Consider the following 16956-nt stretch of genomic DNA (forward strand, 5'->3'; position numbering starts at 1 on the left):
TTCGAGACTGGGACAGGTTCTTATGGGTTTTTCTGTGACTTTGTGGCCCCACAGCACCTGCTGAAGACCAGCTTCGATGTGGTAAAACGCTGGGTGAATGAGGCTCAGGAGGCTGCATCAAGTGATAATATCATGGTCCAGGTAAGAACCTTGCAGTAGCATGCAGCAGACCAGGGTTGTGGTACTGCTGGTGTTCTGCTGGCCTCCCCAGTCTGTAGCTGAGCAGATGCTTCCCTTTGCTTTCTCTTTCCCTGTACAGTATCACGCCCTTGGCTTGCTCTACCATGTGCGCAAGAACGACCGGCTTGCAGTTAACAAGATGCTCAGCAAGTTCATGCGTCATGGCCTGAAGTCACCTTTCGCCTACTGCATGATGATCCGGGTAGCCAGCAAGCTGCTGGAGGAAGAGGCTGGAAGGTATGAAGGCCGTGTTGCCATGGAGGAAGATTTTCCTTAGACCCCACTTCTGCCTCGTCACGTGGGACTGTCTTGTCACCTGTGTGTTTAAGAAATAATAGACCCCTGCCACCTGTTGCACAATTAACCAGTTAATTGTGTGATGTGTAATACGTTTAGACTGGCCACATGTGTGAAGTAATTATTATGCCATAAAATGACCATCCATCTATACAAAGAGCCAACCAGCTACAAAATTACTGCTTGAAAATGTGTAGTAACTTTGTAGCTGGTTTCTATCCAACTATAATTTGAACGTGTGGCAGGGCCCATAAAATCTGCAATGCAGCCCCTTCCTTTCATTCACAGCTAAGACCTAGTAGGGAGGTGGCAAAAGGGAGCCGATTTCCCTGTTGTTTTGGGTTTTGTTCCTAGGCAAGCTGTGTGTGTCTGCCCCAGTTATTTAGCTGTATGTCAAACTGCTTTCATGTTTATCCTGTTCTTTTTAAACTGTTCTTGAGGTCTTCCATTTTTCAATCCTGTGTTGGAATTAATGTGGTTAATTTCTGTGTACCAGTGTCCTCTGCTAGGCAGAATCAGAACCGCACTGCTGCATGTCACATGTCCCCTAGGTCAGGGTTCATAACCCTGTGGATCCCATGACACACCTGCACCTCAGCAGAGCCCCACAGCCCATCTCCCCCATTGTCCTGCTCCTCCAAGTGTTCCTAGTCCCCATTATCCAAGTGTTCCTAGTGCCAAAGAGTTCCACACGTGCTGGGGTCTGACATTAGGAAGGAACAGTGCTGAGTTAGCTTGGCATGATGCCTGAGTGCCTCGGTACAGTTAATTAACCTGCCTACAGGACATAATCTCACTTGCAGTCCACCCATGGTAGCCTGGCAACCCAATGATTGAGAGCCCTTGCCATATGTCTTCCAGCTAATGGGGAGGAGCATGTAGTCTGGAGCCAGTGAGTCTTGATTGCAGCCCTACATTGTTCATGGAGTGAGGCAGAGTGACCACTATTACCATTAGTCTTTTCTAAATAAAGTGAAGCTTCCATTAGCATAGGAGTTGTTCTTTTTCAGCCAGTCTTGTCTGTCCTCCCAGTACTTAAAGCCCACTTTATTCTCGTGACTTATCTCCTAGCCGTGACAGCCCCCTGTTTGACTTCATCGAGAGCTGTTTGAGAAACAAGCATGAGATGGTTGTCTACGAAGCTGCTTCTGCCATCGTCAACCTGCCCACCTGCACGGCCAAAGAATTGGCGCCTGCTGTTTCGGGTAATTCCAGTGCTATGCCAGGGAATAATTGGGATTGTGGCCGGGTGACAGATCCCCCTGTTGACTAGCCTATTGATACAAGGCTCTTAAATACATTTATGCCTGCTGGAGCTTTGTTATTGCATGTGTGTCTTGGCTGTTGGTAGAGGTATCTGCCTGCTGCGTTCATTGTAGACTGACAAGGATATCTTTTATTAGATCAACTCTGGCATTGGAATAAAGTCGACAAGCTTTTGCATGTAAGACATACTTCCTTGGGTCTCTGATTATAGGAAGCTAGGCACAGCAAGTGAAGCACAGCATGGCTGGGGGGGCTTAGAGAAACGTGTGTATTTATCCCAACTCCATAGTTGGTCCAATAAAAGATATCATCCTAGAAAATCCTTGTCTCTGCAGAGATGGCTATGATTTCCTTAAGAAAATTCCACCCACTTAGCACCAGCATCCATCTGGGGCACTAGTTTCACAGCTCAAGGGGGGTCAGGCATGGCACTGAGGTGATGCATTTGGATTTTGGAGAAAGGGCAAATTGATGTGTCCTCTCTCCACAGTAGAAGGCCTTGAAGTTGACCAGTGCTTGAAAAGGACTGGGATTTAAACTGAAACTAGAAAAATCCAGTTTTAATAATAGTAAAGATTATAGTTCAGTAGGAAGGTGGTAGATCCAGGTTCCACAATAGGCAAAACCATACTTCTCCAAATCATGGCTTCATGATCATTTTATGGTGACACTGGTGTAGGGGAGGGGAGAGGGAGACAGCTTAGGTAACCTTCTACTGTGCCCTGTGGTTCTTAGGGCACTGGAATAGGCATGGGCAGATGGTAAGTCCAGAGAGCTCCCTCTCAAACACACCTCTAGTTATCTTCTGCTAACATCTTTTTTTCCTTTTCCCTGTTGCCCTACAATGAATCTTGTGCCTGGGGAGGAGGGAAGCCCGTCTTGTTCAGAGGTCACTAAATTTCTGCCTCTGGTGCTTTTTTCTGCAGTGTTACAGTTGTTCTGCAGTTCCCCAAAGGCAGCTCTTCGGTATGCAGCTGTCCGCACCCTCAACAAGGTAGGTGGGCCTCTGAATGGCTTCTGCCCCTCTGCGAAGTCTGGATTCCAGAGAGGAGAAAGGGGCTGGATTGCGCCATTTTTTCTTATAAGCTCATCAGCCTCCTGCCTCCCATCTCACATGCAGCTCCCCTGCGTCTTTCATTCCAAGCTAGAGCTTACATCTTGGTGCTTCCTGGGGAGAATAAAATGTCCAAGAAAGCATTGGGTGAGGAAAACGGATCATGCTGGCTAATGGGCATCTATCTAATACCAGTCTGTGGAAGCGCACTTCCTTTGGAGGCTCAAGATCTCAGGATGAAGTAGCTTCTTGTTATGCAGTTGGGGACAATTACTCCTCATGCTTGACCTGTTCCCTTGGCAGATTTTGTTCCAGCATAAAGACTAGAGTAGCCCTCATCGCTTATCTTCTTTAATGCCAAAAGAAAGAGCTGTGGGATTAGTAAATTGAGTGGTTAGGACCTCTGCAGAACGCCGCTCTGTGGGACATAGTACTGAAGACTCTTATATGAGGACTTTGGGCTTCTTCTGCAGGCATGGCCAGGTGGCTCAGATCCTGGGTCTCCTTTTAGTGAGAGGAGAGAGGAAGAAAAGGCATTTAGAAACCAAGCCACCGATGTTTCTCTCTCAGTGTGGGGATATGTCTACAGGGGGTCAGAGCTGTTATCTTTTCCCTTGGGTAAATAACTTTTCTGGCATGATCGCTACATGGAATCTATTGCACATGAGTGTGCTAGGTGAGGCTGGTGCTGTGTTAGGGCTGCAAGCATTTGGCTTTGCTGGCTGAGCCTTTTCCATCTGTTCAGGGAATTCCACTTGGTCTCTTCTCTAGGTTGCCATGAAACACCCATCTGCTGTAACTGCCTGTAACCTGGACCTGGAGAACCTAGTGACTGACTCCAACCGCAGCATTGCCACATTGGCTATCACCACGCTGTTGAAAACCGGCAGTGAGAGCAGCATTGACCGACTCATGAAGCAGATCTCCTCCTTCATGTCAGAAATCTCAGATGAATTCAAGGTGCAGTGAGGTCCTGCAAACAGGCGTTGTGTGGGGGTCTTCCTCTGTGCATGTTTGCCTTCTGAAACCTTGGGACCATACGAGCTGTTGAGATCAACTGTTCTGTCATTGCCAAACCACACCAGTTTGTCAGGGATGGCCAGCTGGTGACAAGAGTGCCACAGCTGGCAGAGGAAGCCTCTGTGTGTGGCATGCAGCAGGCCAGAGGGGGAACAGGGAGCACAGAGCTGGGAGCAGAAAACAGAACAGTAGGTTGGGCAGGAGGAGAGGATTGGAGTGGCATGTGGGGAGGGTGTGGGCCTAATTTTGGCACACCTACTGAAAAGGTTGGCTCTCACTGGTCTATATAACCCCTCAGCCACTAGTAGGCTCCCTTCTGGAGAGCCCTTTTAAAAAAAAAACCTTTTTTTTTTTTTAATTAAGGTTTATTGGGCTCCTACACTGACTTTCTCTAGGAGGTAATTGAGATTGAGATGGGAGTCCCTTCTCATCCCAGGGCAGCTCTTTCTGTTCACATACCCAGTGTTCTGGGTGAAAAGAAAAGCATGGTATCTAGGCTTCAGGCCTGCATCTTTCTGCAACCCAAAACCCATTTGGAGGCGGGTGAAAACTAACTGAAACAAGATGGAGTTCTCCTGGGTAAATACACTTCTCTCCAACCTGTCCAGGTTGTGGTGGTACAGGCTATCAGCGCTCTGTGTCAGAAGTACCCTCGCAAGCATGCAGTCCTGATGAACTTCCTCTTCACAATGCTCCGGGAAGAGGTAAGGCAGCAGGCTCGCTACTGGACTCAGGGACTGCCTAAGGGACCTGGTCAGAATCAGATTCCCTCTTTATTTTTATTTTTTATCTAAGGGCCACGAAGTAGGTGCTGCTGTGTGCCCTGGAAAACTTGCAGTTCAGAGGCAGCCTGCCCACTCGGTAGAAGTGACAGGCCAAGTCTGTGGCAATTTTTCAAACTGACATCATGAAAAATCTTAAAGCATGTTGTTTTTTATTTGGCTCCCTGTGCAAGCGTATGGTTTTGCTTCAGTACTTTGTTACCTGTCAAAACAAACACTCATAACCACAGATCTGCTGACAGCCTGGGTCTGGATAACACTTGAACGACCTGCTTTTGTCCCCCACTCCACTTTGACAACTGCTTCTAAGCAGCTTTGTCCTTTAGAGAGAAATGAATTGACGCCATCCTTATGAATGATTTTTGCTCTGCTGCTGCCAGGGATCCTTGATCTGGGAGGGATCCCTGCTATCTGCCATTATTCCCTGCTGCAGTCAGTGACAGGATTTCAGGAAGGCATTTTGCAGATGTTTGCTGAAACCTTTTCTAAATGGTCTAACATATGCCTGCTGCCTAGCTGGCATCAATAGCTTATTATGACATCACTTTCTGCCAATTAAAACCTTTCATTTTGGAGCAAACCAAGACCTTTTATCTTGCTCTTTGAAAATGGAACATTCCATTCTTGCAGATTCTGTGTGGGTAGCTGGTATCCTTTTGAAATATGGTTTTGGAGTTCAGACCACTCTGTTTTTATGACTCTTTTACCCAAAATAGCTTCTGAGAAGATACTCAAAACACCCACAGATAGGCGCATATACTGGAAGAGGATATAGAGCTGTCTCATCCTTTGGAACACATAATGGAGGCTACTAAATAACAGCTGAGAATAATGTGATACCCAGTGCCAGGGGAGATGCTGATCTTTTATCTCGCTGCCCTAATTTATTGCCCTTAGGCCCTACTGGGGCAGAGATGATCCCTAATCGATTCCTTTGAGTCATATGCAGATGTCTGGCACTAGAAGGGAGAAGGATTTTTTTTTTTTTTGATCCCTCCCATATGGCTGGTTCATGTAATGAATTTAATGGCTGAGAGGCTTGAAATGGAGTCTGTCTTGAAGGTGTGCTGATGGTTGCACCTTCCTTTATTAATGTCTGCTTTTTATTTGGCACGTGTTTGTTTGCCTTTTTTGGAAGGAGCTGTATGAAGAACTTGACTATACAGAACTCCTTGTTCATTCCAGAGCTAATGGCCATGTTGCACCCCTACTCCGTGTAATATTAGGGCTGGACACACTGGCTCTGTCAGTGCATGTGTGGGTTGGCTGCTGCTTTTTGAAAGGCAGCATGCACATGTGCATAGCTGGAACTGGCCCAGTGCCCTGAGCAGGGCTGTGCTGCCACCCAGTTCCTTTCACACATGGAAGAGAAGTCCTCAGTCATGGGCAACTTCCTTCCTGGTCAGTTAACTTTCTCACCAACAGCTTCCCTTTGCCACATAGGGAGGCTTTGAGTATAAGCGAGCCATTGTGGACTGTATCATCAGCATCATTGAGGAGAACTCTGAAAGCAAAGAGACAGGTCTGTCTCACCTGTGCGAGTTCATTGAGGACTGCGAGTTCACTGTCCTGGCCACCCGAATCCTCCACCTCCTGGGGCAAGAAGGGCCCAAGACCAATAATCCTTCAAAATACATTCGCTTCATCTACAACCGGGTTGTTCTGGAGCATGAGGAGGTCCGGGCAGGTAAGAGGCAGGTCTAGAAATCACTGTCCCCTTAAAGAGTGGGAGTTCAGTCATTCGCTCCAACTGGATTCAGTTAAAGGGCTTTCAGTGGGTCACTACACCTGCTTTTAACTCTGAGGGCTTAGATGCATTCGTACTTGGTCTGGTTCCTAGTGGGTCTTTAAAAAAAAAAATGGACAAGACTTTTGCATTGTGTGAGTTGTGAGGCTTTGCTACGTGGAGGAAGAAGGGCCAGCATTCCGCCCCACACCTACTCCTCCTGGCCTTGTGTCCTCTTATTACCATGACAGTTCATATAATGTCAGAAACCAAAGAGGAAACTCCTTGTTTGGTTCTCTCCTGGCTAATCTTGTGGACTTTGCTGTTGCTGCAGGTGCTGTGAGTGCACTGGCCAAGTTTGGAGCTCAGAATGAGGAGATGTTACCCAGTATCTTGGTACTACTGAAAAGGTGAGTGAGAAGAGCTGGCCTCATCTACCAGAAATCTTTGGGATTCCTCTCAAATGCTCTAAGATTGTGTACCTGCCTGGGATTTTTTTGGCATCTTGGAGGGCCCTGTCCCAGTTAAGAAATAACGTCAGGATGACTCAGGAGACGACTATACAAGGAATGATGCTTCCCATTACAGATTTTCGTGTTGCAGTTGAATTCAGTGCTGTAGAACTAGTCTGAGGGCCCCTGAGAAGCTGTAAGGGATGGTGAGGTAGTGATTTATCATCCTGCTAGCGTGATCCTAGAATCAGTTACAGATTACTGGCTTTTCCCAGGACATGTTCTCAGTTCCTTTAGGTCACCAAGGTGGATTAGCTGTTGGGATATGGCTTGCGTGGATTTGTATGCCTCGCATTGAGCCTTGTTCTGTATTTTGCTTTCAGATGTGTGATGGATGATGACAATGAAGTGAGAGATAGAGCCACATTCTACCTAAATGTGTTGGAGCAGAAGCAGAAAGCTCTCAATGCTGGCTACATCCTGAATGGTATGTGGAGACGGAGTCATTCCAGGAAGCTTGGGCATCCTTCAGACTGTCACGTGTTTGTCAGTTGGTTACACTAGTCATTGCCTGAAGACCAGGGGACAAGTGTTAAGGGGTTTAGTACTTTTTATGAAGTTGACATGAGACATAAGATGCATGTGACACTACCCTGCTTTCCAGGTCTGCACACACCTTTAGTGTGACTGAGTGGCCAGACTGTACTGTAGTGCATGGCCATGTGCTGCATAGCTAGGTTCAGACCCTGAATGATGCAACCATATGCGCTCCAGAGGTGTGTAAATTGTTTTATTGTGGGGATGATAATGATTTGCATAAAAGTACCCATGATATTTTCAGGAATGTCCATGTAAATTCAGCATGCCATCTGCAGGGAGGCTAAATGATATCCTTATAGCTGTGACGTGCTCAGAACAATATTGGCCAGTAAAGAAGAGCAGGAGTAGGGATTTCTGTTGCATTCTGATATGGTGGCAAATGGAATAGATGATGTCGGTGACTTCAGGGATCTTTCCCTTCTTTCCTCAGGCTTGACAGTATCCATCCCTGGCCTGGAGAGGGCACTGCATCAATATACTCTGGAGCCCTCTGAGAAACCCTTTGATCTGAAGTCTGTTCCTTTGGCAACTGCTCCTCTCCCTGAACAAAGAGCAGGTACCCATGGAGTAATAGGGGATGCTCCTCTCGGTGTTAAGCTCAAGCACTCTGTAACCTCATAACTTCTGGCCCTTGGGTGATAGAGAGGTGTCATCCAGTCCATCTCCATCTGCTGCTACAATTATTTTATCTGAATTTGGGGAGGTTTTGCTTTCTCCAGAGACTGCAGTTGATAAAACCTGGTTTCTCTCAGGTTACAATTTGTTTTAATCTGACCATTAATTTTTACTGAGCTATACTTTTATTCCAAAGCTAGTTTGGAAGTTCAAGATAGGAGCCCAGTAGTTCTGTGTACATGCTTCTTGGGGTGAAAGCAATGTCTAGCAAGACAAATAGCAGCTTTCCATCATACTCTTAAAGGCCAGATCCTTCTCCAGATATGGTGGTTTGTGTGTTAAGCCAGTGAAGTCCTCCCTTACATTCTCATCCTGTTTTGCTTCTGCCGCTTCAGAAAATGTTCCTGTTGCTGTGGTCAAACAGCCAGAGAAAGTGGCAGCAACACGGCAAGAAATATTCCAAGGTAAGCAGAATGCAAGTCCTCTCCTGTTCCACACCTAAATAGAGACAAGGTGTGGATGTAACAGCCAAGTAATTTTTAGAGCCTGTCTAATCCCTGCAACACTTGACCTTCTGAAGTGATTCTTGCAGCAGAGATGTAAACAGCTGTACTCCAAGTTTCAAGCCAAATTGGAATTACTTCCTACTTGGGGCCTAGTTATGCCCCCAAACCCAGAGCCTCCTTGTGTGCGATTCTCAATTAAGTAAATTACAAACCCAGGCAAAAGATAAATTTTGGCTCTGGTTTGTGAATGCATTTTCAGTGAGGGCTTTTGTTGCTGGATAGCTCTTTGCTGAGCCACCTTCTGGTGACTTAACACAAGGGCTTTGTGCTGCTTCTGAATGTGACCTGCTATTTCAGGAATTGTGGAAAATAATCTTGGTTCTGTGAACTGCATTTCAGAGCAACTGGCAGGGATCCTGGAGTTCCGGGGCCTGGGCCCGCTCTTCAAGTCCTCTCCAGAGCCTGTAGCTCTCACAGAATCAGAGACGGAGTACGTGGTCCGCTGCACCAAACACACATTCTTCAGCCATATGGTGTTCCAGGTGGGTTGGAGGCTGCTGCGCTGGGCTGAAATAAGCTTGTAAAAGTCACCTCCTCATCGTTTAAGAACACTGTTGGGAAGAAACAGCCCAGCGAGTGGTTTCTGTAGTTTAGGGTAGACCACAGAAGTGAGCTATCTTGGCATTCTCCCAGAGGCAGAACCCAGTGAACGCAAATTTAGGCCAAGCATCTATGCAGACATCACAGTTCCAGTGACGGACATATGGGCAATCGCTAGGTGGTGCTGTTCTCACTCAGCAGTGAGGAGAGAGGGCTTTGGCTTCATCTGCCTTAGGCTGCTGTTGCTGCTGCCAGCAATTGTTGTGACACAGCAGGTGCCACAGGGAAGCTACCAGAGTGCCTGGCTTCTGGGAGCTCTGCTGTCATGCAGCAGCTGTGCTGGCAGGTTGTGATGTGCACTCTTGGGAGGCACAGCTGTTAAAGGGGTGTGGTAGCTGGCATGGGGGTGTCTGCGCATGATTCCTGCAGGCTGATGTCTGGTACCGGGATGTTTGGAGACCTGCTGGCAGACACAGGAGATTGTCCTGCCTCTGGAGCTATGGGTATGCATGCACTTGCCGTCTTGCTGGCATGCTTTGAGTTCCACCAGCAAAACTACGTAGCTCATAGCTCAAAACCTTTGCTCATAGTGAGTGGGGAGCATTCCCTAGTTTGAGAGGATAAGGTTAATCTAGAAAGGGATAGGCCACTTACTGTGATTTGAAGCCCATGCTGTGCATACCTGGGTATCCACATTAATTGGCCATGTCTCTAACACACTTCTGCTACATTTGTGGCATGCTTCAAGATATGCATGCTAATCTTTTCAGCCTGGGCTACTGACCACAGCAGTTGCCAACAGCCCAGGCCACGAAGAGTTCTGCAGCTAATTTATGAGGAATCACGTTATGCTTACCTGACCCTCTTGCTGAGGGCTCTAGTTCTCTATTTGTTGAGATGCATGCAAACATTTTCATCGTTCATTTTACACATGGGTAAGCTCTCAAGAAGGTTAGCGGTCTGCCTGAGGTCACATAATGAGTCAGGATCAGAGCCTAAACAAAAGCTGTGTGTCTTGCTTTCTCATCCCTTGCTCAAGCGTTTAGAAGTACCACATCCATTTCAACTCTAGGACATTGTGCTTCCATAAGATTGAGTGAGGAAACTTCAGGCTCCATATTGATTCAACCTACCTTATAGTAAAGATCTTTAGACTTGGAAATACTCTCTCAGATGAGGAGACAGAAGCTGTTTTCTTGGAAATGCTTAAAACTACAGCATGCAAATTGCTAGGCAAGAACTCTGCACTGAAGGAGAATAAGGACTTAACATGAGCTAAGAAGCGTCTTTCACTTCTGAATTGTGTGTTTTCATATACGAGGCTGAGGCCAAGCCACAGGACTCTTGTTTTATTTGTTTTAATTTCTTTTCCTGTGCAACATTGACAGAAGCATTTATGTCCCTTGGAGTGCTGAACTTCCCATCTGAAAAGCTAGAAAGGCCAGTTGCTCTGGGGTACAACTCTGACTCATCATAAAGAAATCCAATCACTGTAGCCCTGTCTGAAGTCCCTATATAGAGGTTCGCATCCCAGCAGATAGCAATTGCTTTTAGGTTGCAGGGGGTTAGAATTTATGGTTTGCACTAAGCAATTGCCTACATAATACACAGCCAACTGCTATGTCCATAACTAGTGGCTTCAAATTGTCACTTCGCTTTCTTCTCCATGTAGTTTGATTGCACAAACACCCTGAACGATCAGATTCTGGAGAATGTCACAGTGCAGATGGAGCCTACGGAAGGGTATGAGGTCATTGGCTATGTGCCTGCCAAAAGCCTGGTTTATAATCAGCCTGGTACTTGCTATACATTGGTGGCACTGCCTGAAGAGGACCCAACAGCAGGTAAGCAGGCCATGCTCAGTGGTATTCCCCATTCCCCAATACCATTTTTCTCTTTCACACTCTGCCCTATGTCCAAGCCATTTGTTTAAAGCCTTTAACTGGGTGCAGCATTCAGCTGCATTGATCAGTTTCTCTTTGTTCAGAGTTCCCTTCTGGGAAGGTATATTCTCTCTTTTTCCTAATTTTCCCCATAGCATCTCAAAGCCAGGCTCTGCACTGCCCTTTGTCTCTCTTCTCTGACAGTAAGAGAATTCTGTGGCAAAAATAGACTTGCTGTGATGCTGGTTACTGATGAGGTTTTCAGAGTTGTGTTTGAAAGTTGTTACACTAATGAATTGAACCTAAATCCCCACCCTGTCTCATGAAACCTATTACAAGTAATTATTTCACCTGTTGGCATGGAAACATCCTTGGCTGAACCCTCTGTGGCTTTTCTGACCAAAGGTGGGAGTGCTTGGACAATGAGGAAGGATGTTAAAATGGTTGGGAGACTGCTGTGGGAGACATGAGTTCAGTTCCATGCTCTGCACATAATTCCTGTGCAACTTTAGCAAGTCACTTGGCCCCCCTGTGACTCAGTTCCTTACCTGTAAAGCAGGGGTTATAAAACTTCCCTACTTCACAGGCATATGGTTTTGAGGTGCTAAATATTACAGAAGCCACAGAAAAGCAGGTTGCTAAAATGCCTATTAGGAGTCCTAGAGCTAGGTCTCCAGCATATTTATCATACGCCCTGCTCACCAATCAGAAATTGAAACCTCCCTTTTCCATACTTTGGTTTTCTTTCTAGTAACAGTTCCCTTCTGTATAGCCTGTCATTCACCTGGCAGTTTCAGTTTTAGCTAGAGCGGTTCATTACTTCCTATCCTAACTCGAGTGATATTAATCAGCCACTGCATTGTAAAGTAGAAGTTTGGTCATTTCAGTGGTATGTAAATTGACCCCTAGATAAGTATATTGTTTCCTTCATTAGGAGAACTTGTGAGGCCTAGTTAATTAGTATTCCTGCAGTTATTTGAGACTGTCCAGTGGAATGATGATATTTCATCTGGTAAGGTCAGTGTTTTATGACAGTGCTTTCAACCCACTGCATTTATTAACAACGACTAAGCCTGAATGTCTAAAATAGATGCAGCTCACATTTGGGAGAATGGAGCACAGAGCAGAGAGATGACTTGCCCAAACTCAGAGGTCAAGTCAGTGACCCACTGAAGATAGAACCCAGGAGCCCTGAGATACTTGTTCCTCCATTCTGAACACGCTCCAGTGCATAAAGAGAAATGCATATCTTATGGCAACATGAACCTTTTGCCTCTTCTTTCTTTTCCCCTCTTAGTGGCCTGTACATTCAGCTGCATGATGAAATTCACCGTCAAGGACTGTGACCCAAACACTGGTGAAACAGATGATGAGGGTTATGAGGATGAGTATGTGGTAAGGAACTGGTCTTAGAGCTGATAATTGGAGCTTGAGTGGTGCCGAGGTGCTTCTGGGTTTTATTTTTGTCTTATAGTGAAATATCTGGTCATAAGCAGCTACTCTGGACACCTTCTGTGGGTTTCTTTCATGGAAAACCGGAATTTTCTTTAAACCACAGATGGCCACTCTGTAGCATGTGTTACAAGTGGCATGGACACTACAGCCTCTCTGTGGTACACAAATCAGGGAGGGGGCAGGCAGAATAATAGTAGATAGGGCAGGGAGCAGAATGCTGAGCAGGGGAAGGGGATGGGAGTAGCACGTGGGAAGGGTGCGGGACCTATTTGTGGCACGCCTACCAGAAAGAATGCCACCTCCCTCCGCTGCCTTAAACTAAGTTTCTCTCCGCAGTCTCTGTGGCAGCACTTTTGACTCCTGGGGGCCAAGCTAGCTCTAATGAATATCTGAGCCTCCCCACTTACACAGTACCAGCATGGACAGATGGTTACTGTCTAACCTAGTGTATGCTCCTATCAGTACTTCCATCTCTGTGGACACTGTGTTATCTCTCTCAGCCTGCTGGCAAAGCCATGTGGAGAAGTGTGCGTGGTTCCTGTCTGTGTTGCACATGACTCCTGCCAGTGCGAGCAGCCCTCCTACCCAGCAGGGCTCTCTGCTCTGAGTAAATAAACCTCCTTCCATTCCTGAGCAAATGCCACAGACTTAAAAATAATCTGCCAGTGCTCTGAGCAGGAAATGGTGGGCTCTATCAGTAGCGGAGCTTGTTTAATGAATGAAGGATGCTGTTTGGCTACCTCTAGCGCTCAGTGAGCATCTCTTCATGTGCTAGAGCTCCTGGCTCTGGTACCAGGGAAAGTCCATTGCAGCCTCCCATGCCATGTGGCTGCTCTGGCCCTCAAACCTGGAAGCAAGGGGTGACTTCCTTCTGGCCTATATTAACAGCCTCTGTAAGGGGTTCTGTTTGAGCCTATTACCAGATCCAGGTAGGACTTCTGAGCACATAAGCTGATTTTGTTGATGAGTTTTGTGTTACCACTGCGAAGAAGTTGCTTTGCACTCAGCCCAGAGCCTCAGTTGCTTTTTACAGGGTGGGGTAATGTGCCCTTCGGAGGGGGACAGGAATGACATGACTGAACCTTAACCTGTTCTGACTGAAGTAGTTGTTTGCCATGCATCCCCTGCCCTTTCCTCTGCTGATGCTGTTTAGCATTTGATTATAGAAACCACTGGGCAGTGAGTCAGCACGAAGCGCTGGAAAAGCAGTGTGAAGTGCATCAAGCCAGGAGGGGTAGGGAGGATTCTGCAAGGGGAACAGCATAGTGAGATGCTCATCTTTTGCCACATTGAGAGAGCCTTTCCTCCCCTCCCCCATTACTAAGGCACTTGAGTGAATTGAAATAGCAAATATATTCCATTAAACTATATAATAACGAATAGATAATGACTGCACTCCTGCAGAGGAATATATAAATGAATGCAGGTTGCTGACCAGTTCTAATATGCTTCAGTGAGGGAGTCTCCTCCTTTGACCCAAGTTCTGTATTTCACGAAAATGTGACTGGAATAATGTGAAGTGCTGGATGGTGACAGGTAGTAGTTACAACACTAATGCATGCAGGATCCTTTCCAAATACAGCAAATACTCTGTCCACATAACTTCAGTCTTCCTTGGGCCTCATGGTACAAACTGGGAAGCCAACTCCAGGGAGGTTTCTCTGTGTACCAGAAATGCAAGTCCAGGTACTGACATCTCTTGTTGAATTTTTATTTTTGTGTTGTCCATTCTCTTGGATATCTTTCACACTTTCATTTGTAGCAGATTTAAGAACTATGCTCAAAATGGGAAATCAGTTTATCAAACCCTGGGCATGGAGGACCTGATGGTTTTTCCAGCTCCATTACCTACAGCAAACAAATGGTGTCAAAATGGTATTGCTCAAGCCACCTTGAAAGGGGACAGGGCACTAATTCCAAGGAAAGCTGTGGTGAAACATGAATATGACTGCTTGACTGTAATGAAGGAAGGCTTACAGCTGTCTGCTGTAGAGGGCAAAACTAGGAGCAATTTTATTTTGGTTAAATTTCCTTTTCACCATCAGCTTGAAGATATCGAGGTCACAGTAGCGGATCACATCCAAAGGGTTCTGAAACCGAATTTTGGAGCAGCCTGGGATGAAGTGGGTGATGAGTATGAAAAGGAAGAGACCTTCACTTTATCCACCATTAAAACACTGGAAGGTAAGGCAGGCTCTGATCCTAGCAGATCTCCTAGTATTTCCCTCCCAGCAAGAGGCAACGTCTGAATCCTGGACCTTTTCAGCTGTCACTTTCTTTGGGGTCTTCCTAAAAGCCCCTAGCGTGCTCTATATGGCAAGCCCTCATCATGTTGTTTTGTGTTAGGGGTTCTGGATGTGGTAGGCTGGGAATTAGTCTTAAGTTTATTGCCCTTTTCTCCCCCTATAACAGTTCAACCCTGCTCAACCTCTGGATGTGTCATCTGGCCCACAGGGCTCACCAGGGGTCTGGAAATGTAGTGGCAAGGGACTGTGTTAATTGTTTTTCCCCTGATGCCCAATTCCCAGACCGGTAGGGGAGTCCCATGACTTGGATGATGTGGTGCTACATGCTAGACTGCTCTGCTGTGTGAGGCTGGTTCAGGGGCATGGGGATGGATGTGGGGGTGCTGGATTGCACCTGAAGACCTCTCTGATGCCACTCATCCAGCCTGAAGGGCTGGAAGGTTAAGCCCCGCTGTCCTATAGCTTGTTCCTGCTACGGATTGTGATAGTGTCCAAAGATATTTAACAGTGAGTTGGGGTCTGTTCAAACACGTAGTAAGAGCTACCTTGTAGAGCTATAGGGTAATCCTCTTGGGGCAAGGAGCTTGTCTTTTATGTTAGGATGGTTGTGTCACCTCCAGGGATTGTCATGAAAAATGCTTATGATACTTCATTATTTCTCTAAACAGAGGCAGTCAGTAATATTGTGAAGTTCCTAGGGATGCAGCCATGTGAGCGCTCAGATAAAGTGCCAGACAACAAGAACTCCCACACGTTGTACCTTGCAGGTAAGTTGTGGCGGGGATCTTTACTGTGTCTCGTGTGACACTTCTGGGACACGTGGACCTGCCTGCTCAAGGCATGCTGTTAGCACATCCCGTGTGTTGTCTATCCCTAAATTGCCAGAGCTCTATATAAGATGCATAAATCTGTCTGTCCCTGTCACACTTTCCACCCCCCGCAACTTCTGTCACCCATTTTGAATTACAGGTTGAGGCTGTTTATAGGAGATGTAGCTTATAGTGAAATTGGGAATGTCTTGTGGTATCTTAGACTTAGACTTAAAAGCAGAGAAGTAAACTTAAGTTGGTTTGGCAGGTTTTATCCTAGATTTATGCTAGTGATCAACTCAGTCTTAATGTGTTCCTGTGAGGTTCAAAGCCATCCAGCTGTGCCTGTCTTCAGCTGACCTTCTTTTGGAGAGCTACATCTGCTCCAGCCATGGTACCATTAGAATTGGGTGGGTGAGCCAGGGACCTGAGCCAGGGACCTGCTAGCACCTAATTCTCTCCTCCATCTCTTCTGTGTCCCAGGTGTGTTTCGGGGTGGCCACGACCTCCTGGTGCGTTCTCGTCTTGTCCTGACAGATACCGTGACGATGCAAGTCACGGCCCGCAGCGGAGAAGAGCTTCCTGTCGATGTAGTCATGGCCTCCGTTGGCTAAACTGCCCTTCTGGAACTGTTCTCTGACGTGCAAGGCCCATAAAGGGAGGATGTATTTGGTGATCTGCTCTCTCTTTTTCTGGACATTGAATGGAAATCATACTCGCTACAACAACTTTCTTTTCTTTAGTAAAATTAGGATGGGTATTTGGATTTCTCGCAGTACAAGGATGGTGGTTGTAAGCCCCAATACGTTTTATGAAATGTTTGATTGGTCTCTTACAAAGTCAGCCTGTTTCATCATACCAAGTTGCTGGATACAGCAGCAGTTTGCAATGTTTTGCCAACGAAGCCCCTTTTGCTTGTTCCTGTCATGGCAGCCCAGCCACTGGGCAGCACTCAGTGAGAACCCGTAAAATCAGTGTGTTACATCCTCTAATTTCTCCTACTGTTTTTATGTCTTTGAAAGGCCCCCAAAATAAAAAGGGACGTGGTTGTTTTAAAAGGATAAAATTCCTTCTGATCCTGGTTCTAGAAGTTGGCTCTTTTCCAGTTGTATCTTGCTCAAACACGACAGACCAACCCTTTTCCCAGGCGCTGCACCTCCCTAGCAAGTCGGCAAGGCCGGCTTGCCCTTAGACAGGGGGCAGTGTGCACCACCTGAGTGTGGCGGTGCACCCCCTATGGAAAGGCACCACCACGGACACCGCTGGCAGCATCTGTGGGTGGTCACTGCCCCCTGGACAGTGCTGCCCCCCTGCCCCAGGCAGTGTCTCCTGCTTACTGCCACCCGCTCCCACCACCGCCTGGGCCGCGCGGCGTGGATGCCCTTAGATGCAGCCAGCCACGGGCGGCCTCTCGCCAGCGCGTCGGAGGGAAACCGCAGATCCTAAGCGCGGTGCCTGCGCGGCT

General features: G+C 46.9%; 1 protein-coding gene across 1 annotated transcript in view; it reads left to right on the plus strand.

Moving 5' to 3' along the window:
* Positions 1 to 16572, plus strand: part of COPG1 (coat protein complex I subunit gamma 1) — a 29376-nt gene extending 12804 nt beyond the window's left edge. Inside the window, exons 8-24 of the mRNA XM_090022058.1 lie at positions 55 to 141; positions 260 to 417; positions 1549 to 1682; positions 2670 to 2737; positions 3569 to 3757; positions 4426 to 4521; positions 6043 to 6286; positions 6660 to 6735; positions 7161 to 7264; positions 7808 to 7933; positions 8388 to 8456; positions 8898 to 9040; positions 10771 to 10942; positions 12279 to 12376; positions 14482 to 14620; positions 15351 to 15449; positions 15975 to 16572. Of these exons, the coding sequence (XP_089878184.1) occupies positions 55 to 141; positions 260 to 417; positions 1549 to 1682; positions 2670 to 2737; positions 3569 to 3757; positions 4426 to 4521; positions 6043 to 6286; positions 6660 to 6735; positions 7161 to 7264; positions 7808 to 7933; positions 8388 to 8456; positions 8898 to 9040; positions 10771 to 10942; positions 12279 to 12376; positions 14482 to 14620; positions 15351 to 15449; positions 15975 to 16105 (2133 nt within the window). The 3' untranslated portion in view covers positions 16106 to 16572. The remainder of the gene's footprint in view (positions 1 to 54; positions 142 to 259; positions 418 to 1548; positions 1683 to 2669; positions 2738 to 3568; positions 3758 to 4425; positions 4522 to 6042; positions 6287 to 6659; positions 6736 to 7160; positions 7265 to 7807; positions 7934 to 8387; positions 8457 to 8897; positions 9041 to 10770; positions 10943 to 12278; positions 12377 to 14481; positions 14621 to 15350; positions 15450 to 15974) is intronic.
* The last annotated feature ends 384 nt before the right edge of the window (positions 16573 to 16956 follow it).

Source organism: Crocodylus siamensis, chromosome 11 (assembly GCF_052110815.1).
Source record: "Crocodylus siamensis isolate JL-2025a chromosome 11, ASM5211081v1, whole genome shotgun sequence".
Lineage (NCBI taxonomy): Eukaryota > Metazoa > Chordata > Crocodylia > Crocodylidae > Crocodylus > Crocodylus siamensis.